Raw genomic sequence first — 22477 nt, 5'->3', positions numbered from 1 at the left:
ATAGCATTTTTCAGTACTTCATTCATTTTTATGACCAAATAATATTCCATTGTATGGATATACCACATTTTATTTTTCCAGTTGTCAGGGGATGGTTATTTGGATTGTTTCCACCTTCTTCCTATCATGAATAATGCTGCTGTAAACATTTGTATACATGTTTTTGGACATGTTTTGAACATGTTTTCATTTCTCTTGGGTATATACCTAGGAGTGGAATTGTTGGGTCATACTGTTTTCCAGAGTGGCTGCACCAGTTTACATTCCCACTAGCAATGTATAAGAGTTTCAATTTTTCTACATCCTTGCCAACAGTTGTTGTTATCTGACTTTTTTATTCTAGCTATCCCAGTGGATGTGAAGTGGAAGCTCATTGTAATTTTGATTTGTATTTCCCTGATAACCAATGAAGGTGAACATCTTTTCATGTGCAGTGAGTGCTGCTTTAAATTTTGTGCCCTAGGTAGCTCCCTTGCCTCACCTTTAGTCCTGGCTGGCCCTGCCTGAGATCAAAGCTATCCTCATAATACTAAAAGATTTTGTTTTTTCACTTTCATTCACTCAAGTGTGCAGTGAAGTTTTCCAGAGACAACATGATTTCAAAATAGATTGATTGCAGATACAGATATGTCAATCCAGCTGTCATCTGTTAAGCCAGACATTAAAGAGATTTGCAAAAATATAAAACAGCACTCTTCTCACTAAATTTTCGTTTTGGTAAATACAGTTTTTTTAAAGAAAAATATGTTATTTGTGTTAATGTGTAGTGGGTTTATTATTAGTTTTGATTAATTGATTACTTAAAATTTCTGTTTTAATTTCTAATACAATAAATATGAATGGCTATAACCCACATAAACAAAAACTCTTTGGGATCCTTAATAATTTTTAAGATTTAAAAAACATCCTGAGATCCGGAAGCTTGAAAACTGCTGAACTAGCCTAATATTACCCAAGGCAGGGGTCCCCAAGCCCCGGGCCACAGTCCGGTATTGGTCCGCTGCCTGCTGGGAACCAGGCTGCACAGCAGGAAGTGAGTGGAAGGCAAGCAAGCGAAGCTTCATCTGCGCTCCCCATTGCTCCCATTACTGCCTGAACCATCCCCCTGCGCCTCCACCCCGTCTGTGGAAAAATTGTCTTCCACGAAACTGGTCCCCAGTGCCAAAAAGGTTTGGGACCGCTGACCCAAGGCTTTGGAATTACTGCTGTGGACAAGAGAGGAGATTAGTAAATGGATTGCTGAATAGGTGTTCGTTCCTATGTGACATCGGGTAGAAAAAGTTTGTAGTGCTTAGTGAGAATAATCAAGGATTTAATTATTTTATCCAGAAAAGCTTAGGTACCCACTGATGGAAGTAGAAAAAGGAGGTGAGGAGGCTTAATCAAAATTATAGAGTGGCAAGATGGGAATAGCAGAAAGCTGAGGAAGGGGGTAAGTGAGTCTAGGACATTAGTGAAGACACTGTGGAAATGGCTGACCATTTCTTCTAAGGGAAGTTAAGGGTGCAGGATAATACGGAAGAGATCTGATAGGTCTAATAAATAATAACATAGAGGGGAGAAGTTATGTTAATTGCATCATACAAATTAAGGCCAATTCAGCAGGAAGGAGATAGTATGAAAATTCAGGACATAGGTGGAATGGTCAGATTGAAGAATCAACCTTAGTTGTTAAAAGTTTGTCACCTGAAAGAAAAGACTAACTCTAGGAGTCTAAAAACTTGGGTTCACCAGTTTCAAACTTGCTGATTAGTGTAAGGTTCAGTCACTTAATGTTTATAAGCCTCAATGTTCTCATCTGTAAAATGAGGATAATAATAATTACATTGATTATTTCTTAGAGTCCTGCAGAACAAACGGAACAGCATGTTAAATTCTTTTTAAACTATAAAATGTTGTAACATTTTATTTGTGATATAAGAACTATACAGTTCTCATTTTCATAAGGCTTTCCTTTTTTAATTCCAGGCAGAACTCAAAAGCTTGATGGACAACGCTTCTTCTTCCTTTGAATTTGCTAAAGAGCTCATCAGGCACAATCTGGTGAATAATAGTTTGCAGTCTTGACTGACTTGAGGGCTACCCTATTTTGGTACATCACAGTGGTTAGAAAGATGAATGAAGGGAGTTATCTCAACAAGTATTTCTCTACTTTAAGTAAACTCTTTCTTGCTGTGGAGGAGAGAGAATGAGTTTAAGATATCAGGTTCTTTCCTCAAGCAAATCCTTATTGGGAGGGCAGTAATACATACTTAACATTTAGAAAGAAGTGTAAGGCAGTGAGATCCACGTTTCATTTTGTTGGCAAAGACAAAGGAACATATCCCTTTGGGTTGTAATAAATGGGAAGGATATTCTGATGAAAGTAAAGCTTGAGCTGGTCTTTGGAAGATGGCTGGGATTTATAGGGTTCATTTGTGGCAGGGACATGGATAAATGAATGAAGAAGGCATATGTGATAGGTTGTGAGCAGTTTGAATTTACTAGAACAGAAAGTTTGCACTGGGGCACAGTGAAAAATTAAAGTTTTACTTAGTGAAAAAGTAAAAAGGGGGTTAGGTTTAGGGCTGGACTATGATGGCCATTGCTAAAAAAAAAAAACAAACATTCAGATGAAGTTTCAAGTTTGATTCCATTGACTAGGCAGTAGAGTGGGTGCAAAGCAGCTGCATTCAACTCAGACACCCAGGACACTGAGAAAATTATTTAATATTGTTGAGTTTCAGATTCCTCATCTGAAAATGGCAATAATAATAACTACTCCTTTTCCTTCTGATTTCTCTGTACCTTCTTTGGCACCAAGTCTCTGAGTAGGAATGCCGAAAACCATAGCTGTTTTAGACTCTCTCTTCCCCTTTATCTCTGATAGCCACTCAGTCACTTAATCCTATTAATTCTTTGTTGGTATTGTCTTATATTCATTCCATTCCTCCTCTAATTCAGGCCTCCATCACAGATAGCGTTTTCTGTGGTTATTTTTTATTATGAGCTTCTGCCTGTAATCTTATCACTTCTAGTCTAGTTTATAAATTAAAGACAGATTAATTTTTGTGGAGAATGATGTGTTAGAGGTAGTAGTCTGGAAATTAAACTTGGAAAGAGATTAAGACCAGAGAACAGGTTTAGGAGTTTTCTTAAGAGTAGTGATAGTTGAAGAAAGGGTTAAAAACAGAGAAAAACATGGTTCCAAGAGAGCATTTGTATTTAAGTGGCTGGAAGAAGGAGAATAAGAAAATATCTCAAGAAAGGGCAGGCGAGAAAAAGCACCTCGATAATGTACAGTTGACCCTTCTACAACACGGGTTTGAACTGCATGAGTCCACTTACACACAGAGTTTTTTCAATCGTAAATACTGCACGGTCTGAGGTTGGTTGAATCCTCGGATGTGGAGGAACCATGGATGTGGGTGGCTGACTATAAATCATACTCGGATTTTCAACTGTGTGGAGGGTCAGTGCCTCTAAACCACCCACTCCACCATTGTTCAAGGGTCAACAGTAATGTCATTTTTAAATTTTTTTCTGATTTTTATACAATTTTTAAAGATTACACTCCATTTACAATTATTACAACATGTTGGCTATGTTCTCTGCGTTGTACAAATACATCTTTGTATCCTGTCTTACACCCAGTAGTTTGTACCTCCCATTCTCCCACCGCTATATTGCCCCACCCTCCACTGGTAACCACTAGTTTGTTCTCAATATCTGTGAGTCTGCTTCTTTTTTGTTATATTCACTAGTGTGCTGCATTTTTTAGATTCCACATATAGGTGTTATCATACAGTATTTGTCTTTCTTTGTCTGACTTATTTCACTTAGCATAATGGCCTCCAAGTCCATCCATGTTGCTGCAAATGGCAAAGTTTCGTTCTTTTTTATGGCTGAGTAATATTCCATTGTATATATAGACCACATCTTCTTTGCCCATTCATCTGTTGATGGACACTTAGGTTGCTTCTAACTATAATGTCATTACAAGTACACATTTTAATCACCTGGGAGATTTTTAAAACTAATGATGGGTGCGATTTTTACTGAATGGTTGCCTAGGGTTCAGCCATGAGTACTTTTCTTAAAAGTTTCCCAAGTGGACATAATATACAGCCAGAATAAAGAATTGTTATATGTACGTATAACTGGGAGATGCATATTAGCTAGCAATAGGAATTATTCTTGGAGGGTGGGATTAAAGAGAAAAGTGAAAAAATGGAAATTTTCCTTTTTCCTGTTGTAATAGTATATGTAAGTTTTTTCCAATGAATACAGGTTACCTTACTGTCTAAAACAAAACCTGAAAAATATTAAGCAATATAAATTGTTGTTATTAACATCTACTTTTGGAGTCAGATCTGAGGTCAAAATCAAGTTATACCATGTACTAGCTTTGTAACATTGGGTAAGTCACAAAGCATTGATGAGTCTCCATGTTCTCATATGTAGAATAGTGGAAATTATAGTACCTACCTTATTTCCTTGTGAAGTTGAAATGAGGTAATGTGTATAAGGTACCTCAAGCAGTATGCAGCATAGAGTAAGCATATAGTAAACAGTGCTATTGTTGTCATGCTATTCCATCAGTGTCAAAACTGCAGGTATGTCATGGAGCAAGAAGACAGAGTAGTCCATTGAATTTGGCCAAAGGGGTTAATTTGTGACTTGTAGAGTGAGTTTACTAGTGTGCAGAGAGCAGAAGCAAGTTTTCTGGGAACTTAAGGAGTGAGAGGGTGAGAAGAAAGTTGAAGCAGGGAACCACATACTTTTAAAGTGTGGCGTTGAAAGAAAGGAGAAAAATAAGGTGCTATCCAGAGGGAACAGTGGCACCAAGTGGAAGGAAGATTTTTCAAGAGAGCAGAAACCTTTGTGCATGTTTGAAGTTGAGAAATGGGACCAGGATTAATGAAATAGAATGATTGATTAATGCAGAAACAAGATCCAGATGGAGTCAGAAGTTATGACATCAAAGAAGATAGATGAAGGAATTAATCTTGGCAAGAGAAGGGAGCATCTCAGACAAGGAGGAAGCAAATAAGATGACCATATGGATATTTTGATATAGAAAAAAGAGATTAGTAGTTTATGCCTGATTGCCTTGATTTCTGTATACTTATTTGTGAAATAACTGTGTGCCAGATACTGTGCTAGGCTCTGAGTACAGAACAGTATGCAAAACTGTCCTTTCATGAATGGTGCTTTTGTTTTAGCTATTCTCTGTAGCATTTATTATCATACGACAACATACTTAAGTTTGCTCTTTGAAGGTCTCTCCCCACCTGAGTATAGCCTATATAGTGATAGGGGAGTGACTTGTTCCTGGTGTAGCCCTGCTATTACAATACCAGGCATATAGTAAGTGCTAATGAATATTTACTGAAAACCTAAATGAAATATTACCTACTATGTGCCACACATTTAGCCCACTTTAACTCATTTAATCCTCATGATAACCCTGAAAGGTAGACATTACTAATGCCATTTAGAGATGAGGCAACAGTCTCAGCAAGATTATATAAATTCCTTCATGGAGTTTTTGATAGAGAATATCTGTCTAGAAAAAAAGTTTCATTAATTATTGGGTACTTTAAGAGTTTTCTACGGTTCTTATGAGGAGAAAAGGAAATGTATGCAATAGGGTTATACCTTTATTCTATTTCTTATAATTTAGGATGGTTTTCTTTTAATTAGGTCAAAGTCATGCGTTTATAGAGAGCTTCAAAAATATATTCATCCTTTCAGAGAATAACTGTTGTGTCAGCTGCTTACACATTTCCACCAATAAGTGAACTCATAGTTATTGCTGCCATAATACAGAGTTTCTCTGTCTTTAGGTTGTTTTCCGAGGAGGTGAAGGGGCTTTGCAGGTTTTGCCTCCCCTGGTTGATGTCATTCCTGAAGCTAGGCTAAACTTAGTGATTTACTACCTTCGTCAAGGTAAGAAAACTGTGTCTTGGTCTTGCCTATTGAAGATATTTTAGAACATTTAATCTCTAACTGAACTACTTGCTAAATCTTTAAAATCAATTCATAATACTTCCAAAATATGTTTGCAACAGGTTCGTAGGACAGAACAAATTTATTGGTATTTATTTGTTGTGCCTTTTCTCTTTATTCTCTCTTTCCTCTTCTGTTGCTTCCAATCTCTCACTCATTCTGTTCTTTTCTTTTCCTCTTATTTTTCTGCCCTTTGTTCTCTATTCATTCTATTTCAGTTTTTCTGTTTTTTTTCCTTCCCCTCCCTTGTTTCTTCTTTTTCTTGTGTTCCCCTATGTATAATGTACATCTACATTTTCTTGAGTCTTTTCTTTTTCATCATTCACTGTTTTTTATTTGCTCTAATTGTCTGCCTTTCTGTTTATTTGTACCCCCAGCTTCTCATGAGAAATAGTATGATGCAAAGAGAACATGATATTTGTTTCCCCTAAGTAAGGATAAAATTGTTAGACACATGCCTAAAGCAGTCTTTTATCTAACAATTGTGAGTACAGGGTAGGAGTTACCATGTAGTGGTGCTGGCACTCTGTCATGGACCTCGGACTAACAGTGTGGGCCTTTGTAGGTGCATGGTAGAAACAACCAGACAACATATTCCTCATCGAGGAAAATGTAAGTGTTTATTAGCATAAGAACATGAACTTGCAAATAGTTCTCTCTAATTTGATATATAAGCACAAAGAAATATGCTTTTGGATGAGAATTAAAGAAACACCTTATATATTTTATGAATTTATTTTTATTCTAAAAATTTTCAAACATAAACAAAACAAGTTAATAGTATGAACATCCAAAATGAACACCCAAATGTGCATCCCAGATTCAGCAGTCTTCTAGATATCACCAGTCTTGTTTCATTTATCCTCCCCCTTCTGTTTTTGTTGCTAAAATATTTAAAGCGAATCCCAGACTTCATGTCATTTCACTCCTACATACTTTATATATCTTTTAAAACAATGGTGGTTTTTCTTATATAATTACAATGCCATTGGCATATACTTCCCCATTCCTTATGTTAGCTTGAACTTTTAGGTGCTTCATGGCGTAATATGGGCTTCCTACAGGTATTTGGTTATCTACTACTCAACACTGAACTTGATGGAGAGTGAAGAGACAAAAAAAACAAATCATACTTCCCATGAATGTTTGAAGGATCTTATCGTTTGGGAGACTGTTTCAGAAGAGTTTGCTAGGATACAGATTAGTATAACTACTTATTTCTTATATTTCAGATGATGTACAAGAAGCTTATAACTTAATTAAGGATCTGGAACCTACTACTCCTCAGGTAATTGCGAATGTGTTACATTTTTACTAACCAAGTTCTGTTGAAAGTGGAATTTCAGAAGGCATCTTAGAGAAGATTCTTGCTTGTAGAATCTCAGGAAAGATCGTATATATTGATCTAGGAATGTTATGTGAGACTTTTTTTTTTATGTGAGACTTTTGATATGAGAATGAATATCCTGGGCTTCTTGATATTTGTAAACTCCCGTATATGTGGTCATCTCCTCAAAAGGGTTGATGTTTGAAAATATGAAATCTAGAATTCTGATGAAACTAGATATAGAAACTTGTGTCAGAAGTATGATTGTCTGTACTGTGTCTTTGTCCCCTGCTAGGTTATTGGCTTCTTGCAGTCAGGGATTGTGTCTGTATTGTATCTCCAACACTATGTATACTAAGCACATAGTAGGCATCCCACTCATTGAGTGAAAGACTGACTGAAAACTGTTTCTAGATCTAAACAGGTATATTTCTCCAGTGTATTAAAGGCTTCAGCATCTTTTGTTCTGTTCTTTTTATGAGCCCTCTTAAATAAAAATAGTACCCACATAAAAATTGATAAAGCTAAGGAGAGTATCTATTAAAGAACAGAACCAAGTCTGAAGGGGATACAGGTGAGGCCTCAGGACTCCAAAAGCAAGAATACCTTACAAAGGAGAATCAGAGGATACTTTTTTTTTTTGAGGTAAGGGATCACTAGCAAAGAAAGGTTATTATAACATTGGAAAGGGAAAAATATTGATAATATATATATGATGTCATCACAGAGAATGGCAGTGACTGATAAGGTGTAAAAATTATTACATAAACATTTTATTGTTAATTTTTTCCACTGAATTGAAATAAAAACAAAACTTAACTCCTGTGAGTGTCCACTGAGTTTTTCTGCCTAAGATTGAGAATTTTACAAATATGATGAATTCTGTTATATGAATACTTTCCTGGGAAACAAATGAAAGTCTGCTAATTCTTTCATTCAAACCAGGGATAGAACAGAGAAAAGTGACTTTGGGTAACTTTTGATAATATATATAAAGCATTAAGTTGATGCAAATGATCTATTTGAAAGATATCTCTTAGTTCCACGTTCCTTTTAAATTAATTAGTGATATTCCATATGTCCAGGAGTATATCCTCAAAGGAGTGGTCAATGCAGCCCTTGGCCAGGAAATGGGTTCGGTGAGTATAAAATTACTGGTAATCTGTAGCTTGTAAAGTTATGTGTGTAGAAAAGATCAAAATGAACATCAAATTTCAACCATCAATAAGCTTACAAATAGGCTTTTCTGCAGTTCCTTTTATTTCTCCATATCCCCCAGTCCAGATTACATTGTGAAAAGAATTCTGTTATTTAAAGACAAAAAAGGGGAATTCCCTGGTGGTCTAGTGGTTAGGACTTGGCGCTCTCACTGCCAGGGACCGGGTTCGAGCCCTGGTTGGGGAACTAAGGTCCTGCAAGCCGCACAGCGTGGCCAAAAAAATAAAACAAAATAAAATGAAATTTAAAAATAAAGAAAAAAGAAAGCTACAACCCTAAGAATTGCTGCTTTGGTTAAAAAAAAAAAAGCCCAATTGTTAAACAGTGTGTATATCTAATAACAACAGCAAATCATTGCAAATTTTCACTGACTTTTTAAAATTTATTTGTTTGGCTGCGTTGGGTCTTTGCTGCTGTGTGCAGGCTTTCTCTAGTTGCAGGGAGCGGGGGCTACTCTTTGTGGCGTGTGCGGGCTTCTCATTGCAGTAGCTTCTCGTTGCAGAGCACAGGCTCTAGGTGGGCAGGCTTCAGTAGTTGCGGTGCATGGGCTCAGTAGTTGCAGCTTGCAGGCTGAGTAGTTTCGGCTTGCAGGCTGAGTAGCTGCGGTGTGCGGGCTCTAGAGCACAGGCTCAGTAGTTGTGGCACACAGGCTCAGCTGCTCTGCGGATCCCTTCCCAGATCAGGGATCGAACCCATGTCCCCTGCATTGGCAGACGGATTCTTAACCACTGCACCACCAGGGAAGTCCCTTCACTGACTTTTTTTTAACCTTGCATACCTCTGAGCTTTAATTTTGACATCTGTAAAATGGGAATAATTGTTTCTCTGGAAAAGCTTTTTATAAGTACCAAAATGCTGACTAAAATTAAGCTCTTATTCCTCTGAATATGGCATAGTAAGTTCTTTCTGGAACAAAGTGTAATATAAATAAATTTTTTTTATCTCCAGCTCACTCCAAAGTGCTTCATGTAGTAAATAGGCAATAAATAGCTATTGAATAAATTAATGATTTTATTTAATAAATACTCCTTGTTATAGCCGTAGCTCCTACCACAAGGTCTGATATATGATAAAAGAGCAATAAATATTTGTTAAATGAATGAATGAATGAGTTCATTTAATGAAGATACTTTTAAGATAGAATTTGGGGATTGGATTTTTTTCTTCTTTCCTATCTGACCCTAAATAGGTTTTAATTCAATTGCAGATTATCATTTTCTAGTTGCTTATGCTAATAAGAATTAGTAGTATTGATTTGGGGAGGATTTAAAACAAGGGTATATGTTAAATCCTGACAAATATGTTAAAACCACAAAGTAATACAAATAATATATTTTCAGCTTATTCTTCTGTATCAGCTCTGCTTTGTTTTTCAGAAGGATCATATGAAAATTGCCCAGCAGTTCTTCCAGTTGGTGGGAGGATCAGCTAGTGAATGTGGTATGTCTGAATCTGTACCTGCGAGCATGATTTATAACTGGAGTTGGTCATATACTAACTGGTGAAGTTTGACTCTCTGTCCAGGGATATATCTGTTAGGCTTCCCATTATAAAGTAGGAACTCAGACACAGGAGAGAATATTAAATTAGCCCTTCTTAACATCTCAGCTAAAATGGGATGAGAGGATATATAAATAGAGGAGAATAAGTATATTCTCTAGTTCATAAGAGTTTAAAAAATTTGATTCTGTTATTTGATATCTGTTAGGCTTCCCATTATAAAGTAGGAACTCAGACACAGGAGAGAATATTAAATTAGCCCTTCTTAACATCTCAGCTAAAATGGGATGAGAGGATATATAAATAGAGGAGAATAAGTATATTCTCTAGTTCATAAGAGTTTAAAAAATTTGATTCTGTTTTTTATTTGAAATGTTAACTTTTATTGATTTCTCAAGAGCTCTTTATGTATAAAACTTTTGTCATGCTGTAGATATTTTTCCAGTAGGTCATTTGCTTTTAACTTTGCCTACAGTATTTTTTTCCCATATAAAAACATTTACATCTTATTTATCTTTTCTATAATGATTTCTTACATGGGTATCAAGCTTAGAAAATGCTTTTTTATCCCTGAAGTTATATAATATTCAACTATATTTCCCACCAGTGCATGTATTCTGATGAACAGTGTTCATGCTGAACTGATTGTTAAATATTCTAATCACCCCTGGATATTCATTTTCTTTCAAATGTTGCACCAAAACTATTTGTTGGATAATATTTTCTTTCCCCATTTCAGTTCATTTGCACAACAAAAGTGTATTGTGGTGTTGGGGATACAGCAGTAAACAAAACAAACCAATCCCCCTATGCTTGTGCAGTGTACAGTCTAAAGAGAACAGACTATAAACATAATAAGTAGATTATAGGGGACTTCCCTGGTGGTCCAGTGGTTAAGACTCCACGCTCCCAATGCAGGGGGCCTGGGTTCGATCCCTGGTCAGGGAACTAGATCCCACATGCCGCAACTTAAAGAGCCTGCGTGCTGCAACTAAGACCCCGCACAGCCAAATAAGTAAATAAATATTTTTTTTTAAATAGATTATATAGTATATCTGACTGTGCTAAGTGTTTTGGGGGAACAATATTGAACAGAGGAAGGAAGATTGGGAGTGACAGTGGTGAGGGTCAGGTATTATTCTAATCCTCTGCCACTTCAAATACGAATCTGTTATCAGACAAAAAGTTGGTCAAGATGAGGATCAGATAGTTCCATGGCAAAGTATTTCTCCATTTGAGATCAGAAGTGTTAGGTTGTCTTAGATGAGTAATGATGGATACTAAGTCACGACAGTTGAGTGTGCAGGTGTTGGAGTTGGGTGAGAGAATCAAAGCCCTGGAAAAGATTTGGGGAAAACCGTAGCCTGTAGGACATGTGCTCATGTGGGACTCTGAGAGTTAACCGCAAGAGAGATTATCGGTCATTCTTGAGTACTGTGACCTCCATCTTGCTGATGTTTTGTCCACTGAACAGAATCTGTAATTTCAGAATCTAGAAAGATGTCTTGGAATGCATTCCTGTCTCTAAATTATAAAATAACTCAAAGTTCAGCTAAGGAGAACTTTAAAAAAATATATTATTAAACATTATTTTTAATTAATTTATTTATTTACTTTTGGCTGCGTTGGGTCTCTGTTGCTGCGCACGGGCTTTCTAGTTGCGGCGAGCGGGGGGCTGCTCTTCGTTGCGGTGCACGGGCTTCTCATTGCGGTGGCTTCTCTCGTGTGGAGCATGAGCTCTAGAGCACAGGCTCAGTAGTTGTGGCGTATGGGTTGCTCCGCAGCATGTGGGATCTTCCCGGACCGGGGCTCGAACCCGTGTCCCCTGCATTGGCACACAGATTCTTAACCACTGCGCCACCAGGGAAGCCCCTAAAGAGAACTTTTAGTTTCATGAATACACCTGGTTTCTTTTCCCATTCCATTTCAGATACAATACCAGGGAGGCAGTGCATGGCTTCCTGTTTCTTCCTGCTTAAGCAATTTGATGATGTCTTGATTTACCTCAACTCATTTAAGGTCAGTGTAGAATTTTCTAGATGACTTTGTATGCAAAATACTGTATATAGTATGTCACAGATAAGATACTTTTAGAGTATCTTTTACTACCACCCTTTTCCTGTGGTGGTAGTAGTGGCATCAGCTAATTCCTTAAGATTATTTTTGTGTTTACCTGGTATGACTGATGTTTTTATATTTTATATGTTAATGCTCAGTGTGACCTATTCTTGGATGTTTTTCAGAGTTACTTCTATAATGATGACATCTTTAACTTTAATTATGCCCAAGCCAAAGCTGCAACTGGCAATACCAGTGAGGGTGAAGAGGTGGGTACTTGCTTTTGAAGGCGTTTGAATAATTCTATCTAAAAACATTGTTATCTTTTTCTCACTTAAATAGAAAGTTTAAGGGTAAAGGATTATTAAAAGTTCTTTTGTTCTTAGGTTATATTAAAAAGTGCAATATAGGGCTTCCCTGGTGGCGCAGTGGTTGAGAATCCGCCTGCCGATGCAGGGGACACGGGTTCGTGCCCCGGTCCGGGAGGATCCCACATGCCGCGCAGCGGCTGGGCCCGTGAGCCATGGCCGCTGAGCCTGCGCGTCCGGAGCCTGTGCTCCGCAACGGGAGAGGCCACAACAGTGAGAGGCCCGCGTAACGCAAAAAAAAAAAAAAAAAAAAAAAGTGCAATATAAATAGATATATAGATTTTATAACCACATTCATGTTTTCCTTTTTTGGATAAATTTTATAAAAACATAACATACATGGAGAAAAGCATACAAATCAAAATACACAGCTTGATGAATTTTTAAAGTGAACATACCCAAATAGTCAGTACCCAGATCATGAAATAGAATATTATCATAACCCTGGGAATGCACCCATCTCCTTTTTGAGTCAATCTCTTCCCCACAAGGCTAACCACTATCTTGACTTCTAACTCCATAGATTATCTGAATGATTCAAAATAATTCAATTGAATTATTTAATTCAGTTTTGTTATTATTCAACAAATTACTCAACTCATTATTATTCAAATTCTAAGTATTTTCTAATTTCCATTATGTTTAGAAATGACCTTTTTATTATCTTTGACGGTGAGTTATTCTAAAACATGTTTCATGATTTTCAAGTGTGTATGTTATTCTTTCCAGGTTATTTTATTTTGATTTCTAACTGAATTGTATTGTGGTCATAGAGTGTGGTCTGTATAACACCAGTCCTTTAAAATCTGTTGAGACTTGCTTTATTGCCCAGTAGCATGTGCAGTTGTTAATTATTCTGTTCAAATCTTCTATATTCTCACCAACCTCATGTTACCTTGTGATATCAATAACTGAGAGAAGTGTTTTAAAATCAGCACAAGGGCTTCCCTGGTGGCGCAGTGGTTGAGAGTCCGCCTGCCGATGCAGGGGACACGGGTTCGTGTCCCGGTCCGGGAAGATCCCACATGCCGCGGAGCGGCTGGGCCCGTGAGCCATGGCCGCTGAGCCTGCGCGTCCGGAGCCTGTGCTCCGCAACGGGAGAGGCCACAGCAGTGAGAGGCCCGCGTACCGCACAAAATAAATAAATAAATAAATAAATCAGCACAAAAATTGTCCTTTACTTTTCTCAGTGGCCTGTATAGAATTTGGTCATTTATAATGCTCATTAATCTAAGGCAAGCTGCTATAGATATTTTTATTGTAAAAGCATCTTCATGTTTATTCCCTTTTTCCTCCTCTTACAGATTTTCCTTTTAATCCAAAGTGAGAAGATGAAAAATGACTACATTTACCTCAGTTGGTTAGCTCGGTGCTGTGAGTCTTCTTTTAAATGTTATAGAGGAATCCTTTTATTGAGTGTTTTCTAATTTTGTTTTGTACAATGAGGAAACTCTGAGATTAAGGGTTGTTAATGCTACTCAGTAAGGATGGCCACGTACGTGTGTTATATATGTTTACCCTGTGATTAGTTCTACCATATGACATTGACCTAGCATAAACAGTCCTAAAAGATGCCAAGTTCTTCCTTTAGCCTATTAAAGCTTCCAGAGTCTGAGTTTACATTGTTTTTTGTTAAATGATATTGTTATGCTAATTTAACCTTTTCACTTTGGTGCAGGCCTGAAAAGTGATAAAATGTCAAAAACATAATTTGTGTGTACTATATAGCCTATTGTCTCTGTCTGTCTGTCTCTCTCTTGCTCCTTTTTTTTCACTTGGTTTTAAAATGTTCACTGAGTTTTTGAAGTCATGGGAAAATTTTAGCAATTAGGTTTCTAAGTGAGGCTGGAACTGTATGAGTGGGATTGAATGAATGATAGATGACTTTTTAGCAGATGAGCAAAGTTGGAACTACTGGAAGTCAACCCAATCTAAAAAGATATAACTATGTAAAGCCTAACTTAAGTATTTTAAGTATGGTAGAGTTCTGATGGGGAAACCAGCTTAATGCCGACATTGTAAGCTTTCCCATGTAAGAGCTGCTTACCATTACTTTGTATATTTGTAACATAGAACCAAATCCATAGACTAGCAAGATGCAGAAGTGTATTTCTTGTACATTTAAAAAGCATTAATCTTTGTTTCTCTTTGTAGACATTATGAATAAGAAACCAAGACTAGCCTGGGAACTTTACCTCAAGATGGAAACCTCTGGCGAGTCCTTTAGCCTCTTACAGCTCATTGCTAACGACTGCTACAAGGTGCGTCTGAGTGAGACCTAAGGGGAAAGGAAGATCAGTATCACATTGCTGCACGGACTCAATATTAGGGGAAAGTGTCCTAGAGATTAAAGGGCTATAGGTGAGAGGATTCGCATAGTGATATCAGAAATGTCATCCCTTTTATGAATGAACTGAACTCAGAGATAGACAGCATTTCAGGGTTTTAAAACATGTATACCTATAAATGAAATATGAAATAATGTGTATGAAATAGTGGTTTAGAGAGGAGGTTTTAGATTTCCAAAGGCTATGAATCTTTAGGTACCATGCAGATAGAGATATTCATCTGGTAATTGGAAGTTTGGTTCTGAAGCTCAAGAATGATGTTCTCTGACATCGAGAGACAAATCTGGAGAAATCATCACCACTTCAATAGTAACTGAAGCCCTGAAAAAAGTGAGATTACCGATAAGGGAATAAAGTAAGAAGAGTAAGAGAGTTGCAAACCAAACCTTTGGGAAAACCATGGTGCAAATAGTAGACAGGAAAGACAAAGGAACCAGAAAAAGAGAATTAAAAAGCAGTCAGATTTAATAAAGGACAAACTGTGTGTGTGTGTGTGTGTGTGTGTGTGTGTGTGTGTGTGTGTTTGTGTGTAGGGAGTTGGAAAGGCAGGGAAGAGGGAGGAGTTTGGGGCCCTATCCTATAGATTAAAAGCTTTTTAAAAAATTAGCCGCAAATTCTGGAAACTCCTATTCTGGGAATATTTCTTCCTGTCCAAAAGACAGGAAAACGTCAGGTAAAGAGAGTCTAGTATCAAATTAATCAATAATAGCTCATTGCAAAGTGAATCATTACATTATAAAGTGAATCACCATCAGTAGAAAAGGATTTAAAACATAGGAAACTTGAAAGTGTTTAATAGAACTTGGTGGATGGCAATGATATTAAGTGAGTTAGGGAAGGCAGAGGGAAAGAAAACACTAAAAGACAGGAATTTAGTTCAATTTTAGATGTATTAAATCTGAAGTGTGTTTGGGGCTCCCAGGTAGAGATATTACATATGTGAAATTATCAGGGTGATCCTGGAGCTCAGGTATTCATGTGAGAGGCTCGGACTAGAGATGTAGCTTTAGAAGTTAACAGTAGTTAATGGTGGTGGTGGTAGCAGTAGTAGCAGTGGAGTATGGGAGAGAATGAGATTGACCAGTGAATGGGCTGAGGAACCACGTGGAACACCAGTATTTAAGGGATAGAAATAGAAAGAAGAGTCAGTGAAAGAGGCAGAGGATGAATATGAACAGAAGGAAAAGAAAAGAACCAGGAGAGAGAAAAAAAGGTGTTTTTCATTACTCTTTTTCTTGTTCCTATTTTATCAAATGCCAAGGAAGGAAAATGTCAAATCTGCAACTAGATGGAATTGCAAGAGGCCTGAGAAAACACTGCTAGGTACAGAAGAGAATTGGATTAGGAAGCAGATTCAATGAGAATAACATAGACCACAATCTTAAAAAAACTGATGTATGATTTCATATATATAACATTCTTGAAATAACAAAATTATAGAGATGTAGAAAAAATTGGTGATTGCCAGAGGTTAGGGATGGTCAGCTGGGAGGAGAGTACAGCTTTGTGGTGATGGAATAGATCTGTATCTTGATAAGGGTAGTGGTTACATGAACCTACACATTTGATTAAATGACAGAACTGTACATACACATTGTAGTGATGTCAGTTTCCTGGGTTTGATATTATGATATTGTACTACAGTTGTATAAGCTATAATGGGGGAAATTGGTTGAAAGGGACATGGGACCACTCTGTGCTATCTTTGTGACCTCCTGTAAATTTATAATTATTTTAAAATAAAAAGGCTTTAAAAAATGAACCAACTAGAGCTCTGTCCAGCAATATAGATGAATTGTAAAAACATATACAAGACACAAAAGAATATTTACAGCTTTATTTCATATAGCTAACATACTAAGAGGCAACACTCAATTATATTGTCTAAAGATGTTTACATAGCTGATAAAACTATAAAGAAGGTCAAAGAACTGATGACCATAAAAATCAGACTACTAGTTACTGAAAATAGGGAAAGAGAGGGTTGTGGTGTGGAAGTGACACACAGAGCTTCTGTTTTGCTGTCAATCTTTCATTTCTTGACCTGGGTGGTAGTTACACTTATATTGACATTATAGTCATTAAACTGTACAGGTATGTTTCCCACACCATTTGGTGTGTTTCTTTACCAAAAAAAATTTTTTTGAGGAGAACATAGGAAGAAGGATTAACCTTGAAAAGGAATAAGAGCACTTCTTTCTGAGAGATATGCAGAAAAGAGGGAAGGAGTAATGCAGGTACAAGTATAATTTGAACTGAAGGAAGGAGAGTTGTGTCTTCCCTATGAAGTATAGAAAAAAGCGAAGCTGAGATGCAGTAGAGATCTTAAGGAAATTGGCAAAGGTGTAAAACAACAGTTCACAGGAAAGGAAAGGTAACGAAACCACACTGAGTAAGGAGGATTGCCAAGCAATTTGAAGACTTCAATGAACACCATACATTTATGATTGCCAATCAGGAAACTTCATCTAAGCAAAATTTAATGATAGTCAGCATACTCTACAAGGCCAAGGAAATGTGTAGTATGTTTGGGAAAGAAGTTTGTCAAAATGAATTAAATGTTTAAAAGACTTGCTGTTTAGAGTAGGAGTCAGTGTACATCTGGGCATTCTGAGACTTTAGGGACAAGGTCAGGGAAAGACCATCCTCTTGGGTTGAATAGGATCAGATTAGCATGAATGGATGATAGTAGTCATCTACAGAATGCATCGAGGAAACCTGAAAAATAACCAGTTCAAATCACGGTCATCAGAGTTTATCCTCAAGATTAGAATATAATTAGAAGAAACAACAAATATGTTGATTACAGTGTAACTTGACTATATGTAGAAGAAATCTTATATTGTTGAAAACTTAATGAAGGGAAGGGTGTTTAAAGTGAACCCATGTACACAAACTGTGATTTTCCTTCTTATTTTAATAAGGAATTGATATTTATCTAATTTGCTAATTGCAAATGTTGTCATTACCCAGGCACTTGTCTTATGAAATTATGTTTCATGGTATCTTTACATTTAGTTTCATTCTGTGTGATCTTTTGACTACAGATATTACCACAGTACTTTCTTTTATTCAGATGGGCCAGTTTTACTATTCGGCAAAAGCATTTGATGTCTTAGAGAGGCTGGATCCCAACCCTGAATATTGGGAAGGCAAGAGGGGTGCCTGTGTAGGCATATTCCAGATGATCTTAGCTGGGAGAGAACCCAAGTAAGTAGACAGACAATAGACACTACCTCTATGCATTTGCTGGCTCCTGGGGGATGAGAATTGCTTTCTTGGATCATGTCTTCTGAAAACTAAAAATTATTTTGATGAATAAAAGGTTAAGTTTTATATTTCTATCTGACCTTTTTCCTCCAGAATTTTTATTTTATAGAGTCAGATCATTCTAAACTATGTATAATGGGGACATTGAGTATACTACAGCTCTCAAGTGTAAGAGCAAGATATATATTTGGCTCCAAATGAATTGTCATTTTCATACAATGTCTTTTTCAACCTCTTCTTCTTCTCTTTGCCTTTTGGCTTTTTTCTTGTGTCTCTTAGTTTAGTCCTCAAAGAATTAGAAATGGAGTGAGTGTGGTTAATAATTCTTTTTTTTCTTTTGCCTTCTCATATTCCAGGAAATACTGAGACATTAAGACTACATAAAATTAAGTGGCATATAGCTCCATTTGTGATAACAGTTAAACTACTTAAAACTAAATTCAGTTTTCTGAAAATAATTTTGTGGAATGCATTTGTTAGTGATGAATAAATAGAAGATGTGACTTTTTTTTTTTTGGCCGCTCCACGCAGCTTGTGGCATCTTAGTTCCCCCGACCCGGGACTGAACCTGGGCCCCAGCAGTGAAAGTGCTGAGTCCTAACCACTGGACCACCAGGGAATTCCCATGACTATTTTATAAGTAAATAATCTGTCAAAAATTACTTCCTGCCTTGTATCTCCTTCCACTCCTAAATCAAAGTTGAAAAGAATTTGGGTAGTTGAAAGAAGATACTTGAGGGAAAATGTAGAAAATATGAGAGAACTCTTAGGGAACAGGATCAGCAGACAGTCATCTATAGATTTGATGAGGTAATAGGGAAGTTTTAGTCTGCATTACTTAAAACATGAGTTTAAATTTTAATTAAATTTAAATTACTTAAAATATAAATACTGACATTTGCCAAATCTTGGTCATTAACTTTCCTCTCTTCCATATTTATTAATATATTATTTTTCTTGAAGAAATAATCTATGCCTGCCTTTGTAAAATTTTACAGATATGGCAATGACACCCAGTTTGAGGTGATTACCACCTTAAACAAAGGAGAAATCTGGGGCAACCGCTGCGCCACCAGGGAAGCCCCAGAGCTAGAATTTGAACACAACTCTTTGAGCCCAGCTCCTGGATATAACTTTCTACTCTGTCATGCAGAATAAGCATAGAAATGGAAATATTTATGCCATATTAAGGCAAAAAATAGCATATATATAGATGGTAGAAGTAAACAAGGAAAACTTGGATTGGTGAGAAGGATTTCACAGAATTTCCATTTTACTATGGCATCAAAAGAATAGAAGGCTAGGAAGTTTGTAATTGGTTTTTGAATACACCGTATGCACATATCAGAAGGATATGAAGAACAGTCACAAGTTTATTTTACTTGTTAATTTGCATTCTTTATTGAAACACTTTGTCCTTTCAAATCTTTTCCTCAGAGAGACCCTTCGAGAAGTGCTACAGTTACTGAGAAGCACGGGTAACACCCAAGTAGAGTACATCATCCGGATCATGAAGAAATGGGCCAAAGAAAACAGAGTGCCTGTCTAAAATAGCTCCGGAGTCCTAAGGAACCAGTCACCACATTGACATAAAATTGGAAATCATTTTCCTCAAGTTTATGTAAGATGCGGGGCTCTGTTTTATTTACACTTCCTTCCTTGCTCTTCGAGCCTCAAGATCAGTGACTGGCTTGCTTAGACCGAGCCTCCTGGCTGAACTAAGAGCCATAATTTGTGCTGTGGCTCCTGTATGATCCGACGAGCAATAAGACTTTGGACTTGTCTGGTGCCTTTCTTCTTAAAATACTCAGAGTCCTCTTAGGTGATTTACTGACTTTAAGGGGAATGGCATAACTTTTTTTACATATTAGCATTCCATGGCATTTTCTCCAAGCTGCAATAACAAATGCCTTTAATGCTCAAAGGTCACCATCATTCTGTCATCTTAATTTTAGCCATCTATGTACATTATCCTGTTTTACTGGGGAATTCCATAAAAAGTTTAATAGGGCATCTGTGAATCTTGGGAGAGTAGAGGTCATAAATAGCTACATGATTCTAAGAATGGCAGTAAGATCCTTTATCAGACTGTCCAGTCATTAATAGATAATAGGCTTATGGGATTACTCTTTCAGTAGTTGAATTCTTGATGATAATAACACAGTTGCAGTGGAGTAACCTGAATATTGCAGTTGTTTTAAAGGTGAGTACTATGAAAAAAATCTGTGCGGTACATTTGAAGATATTCAGGAAACAGTATACAAATCTCATCAGGCACTTCCCCATTGTAATTTAGGTAACATAACAGGTTAGGTTTTTCTTCGTATATCCTGCTGAATAAACATCAATTTTTGAAAGTAGGGCTACAAAGATTATTTTATTTATTAATATAATGTTAATAGAATATGGATCATGTAGAGCCCTTTGAGGGATTTCCTAAAGGCTGGACTCTTTGTCCTAAGTCGTATCCTAGCCCAATGTTTCTGAGCTCTCGCAATATAAACCCATTACACAACTGAGCATTTTTAGGCCCACGACCTATTTTCAGAAGATAGACCTACATGTTTTATGTACCAGATTACCTTTGCTTCTGTATTACATAATTTTTTTCCGTTAGTTTAAGGTACCAGTATTACAGGTATAGAAAGTGCAGAGCCATCCCTATCCAGCATGGGAACTGAAAGTCATAATTCCTTGAAGCACTAAAGAAGAATAGTGTCAGTTTTTCCACCTATACCCCCAGCATCCACTGTGGATGAAGAATTTATATAGAATGGAGATGGGAACATGGCAGGAGTTGGAGCAGCTAAGGAAAGGAGGTCTGTGATGGCAGAGAGCCTTTGCCTTCTGGACAGTTGCAAGGGGTTCCTTCAGCTCTGCTCAGGAAGATGACCAGTTTTCCAGTCTTTTATTTAGACCCAAATCTAATTAGTTCAGAGCACAAATCAAAATAAACTGACCTGAAAAACTGAATTTTAGAAAACGAAGTTATATCATTTTTCATATGCCAAAGCTTCTGTTCCTTATTATGTTGTTTCTGTTTTATCAATAATTGGTTCTCAGTATCTAAGTGACAAGGTGGGTCAGATCTGGACAGAACCTGCTATAATCTTTAGAATCCTTGTGATTCTTACTTACCTCACTTAAAATATTAGGAAACATAATAGTAGAAAAAGACACATGAAACTTTTCAGTGGTTCTTTGCAATGAAATTTGTCTTCCAGTTAATTGCTATTATTTTCAAATTTCCTATACTTGGAAGACTTTTCCACTGATGGTGATTTACTTTTAAATGAGCTCTTGTTGAGCTTAACACTCTAGCTTCTCCCTGCCATTTTCCTGTCTTTTGGGGAAAAAAAGATATTCCAAAAAGAGCAATTCCAGGAATTTTAGATTAACTTTTTAAAAAGTTTTTAATCTGTAGAATTGAGACCAAAAAAAAAAAAAACCCATAAAGACTAGTGTAAGAGGGAGGCCTGCATACCAAAAAAAAAAAAAAAAAAAGGATAGCTACTTCTGAAACATCTTGGCGGGCCTCAAGATTGCAGAGTAGTGTTGCATGGAGAGAGGGAGGTCCAGGCTTAGGATGTAGTGTAATGTGTACAGTTCATAGCATCAGTGTACTCTTTATAATCTGTAGCAGATATTACTTGCAAATGGAAAAAATTTTTTAAATTATTTTTGTACTTCAAAAGAATTATTATATTCCACTGTAACATATTCCAATTAAAGCTTATTATTTGGTTATTTATAGTATTCTGTTGGGTGTGAGTGCGGGCCCTGGGTGTGTCATGTGCCTTCTCTCCTTTCTTTCCTGACCCCAGAGTAAAGGGGGAGCACAAAGTTTTGGGCTCCACAAGTTATTCTTTTTGAGAGGAAAGTAGATATCCCCTAAGAAGCCTTGTCCGCTAAGGCCTGTGGTTCCTGCTCAATCATGTTAGGTTTGGCTCTTTACTGTGTTACAGCCCATTCCAGAAGTTGTTTGACCAGTGCATGGTATAACGCCTCATATGTAGAAAGCTCCCAAATACTTGTTGACTGAATAATTAAACCTACAGTAACTGGTAGAGCAGGGGACTTGTGAGGCCTGACCTCATGTATTCTGGTTCCCATCTAATTGTTGTTTTATGGTGTGCCAAGCATATCCTAGGTGCTAGGGATGCAAAGAGAAATAACGCACAGTCCTGACAGATAACCCAGTCTAACAGAAGTATACACAACTAAACACAGTAACGTGTGACTGTTTTCTCACTAGGAAGAAGCTATTGAGAGATAAAATAAGGCAATGGGAAGGTTTGTATCCATATATATGGGACACCCCCTACCTCATTTTGGAGAAGCAACTAGAATGGATCCTGGAACTCAACAGCTAGCAAGATGTCCAGGCTTCTGCCATG

The 22477-nt window shown here is 37.0% G+C and overlaps 1 protein-coding gene across 7 annotated transcripts in view; it reads left to right on the top strand.

Moving 5' to 3' along the window:
- The window catches only part of IFT56 (intraflagellar transport 56), a 32816-nt gene extending 11272 nt beyond the window's left edge, over positions 1-21544 (top strand). For 4 of the 7 annotated variants that reach the window (XM_028489691.2, XM_028489689.2, XM_028489690.2 and 1 more), the window contains 11 exons: positions 1969-2043; positions 5829-5931; positions 7224-7279; positions 8404-8457; positions 9895-9976; positions 11967-12055; positions 12280-12363; positions 13767-13836; positions 14617-14723; positions 17887-18020; positions 19518-21544. In XM_028489691.2, the coding sequence (XP_028345492.1) occupies positions 1969-2043; positions 5829-5931; positions 7224-7279; positions 8404-8457; positions 9895-9976; positions 11967-12055; positions 12280-12363; positions 13767-13836; positions 14617-14723; positions 17887-18020; positions 19518-19629 (966 nt within the window). In that variant the 3' untranslated portion in view covers positions 19630-21544. The remainder of the gene's footprint in view (positions 1-1968; positions 2044-5828; positions 5932-7223; positions 7280-8403; positions 8458-9894; positions 9977-11966; positions 12056-12279; positions 12364-13766; positions 13837-14616; positions 14724-17886; positions 18021-19517) is intronic. The other 3 variants (XM_024131003.3, XM_028489692.2, XM_055084804.1) reach the window with 2 other exon arrangements.
- The last annotated feature ends 933 nt before the right edge of the window (positions 21545-22477 follow it).

Source organism: Physeter macrocephalus, chromosome 5 (assembly GCF_002837175.3).
Source record: "Physeter macrocephalus isolate SW-GA chromosome 5, ASM283717v5, whole genome shotgun sequence".
NCBI lineage: Eukaryota > Metazoa > Chordata > Mammalia > Artiodactyla > Physeteridae > Physeter > Physeter macrocephalus.
Note: the sequence above shows the minus strand (reverse complement) of the source record. Positions and strands in the feature narration are given on the sequence as shown.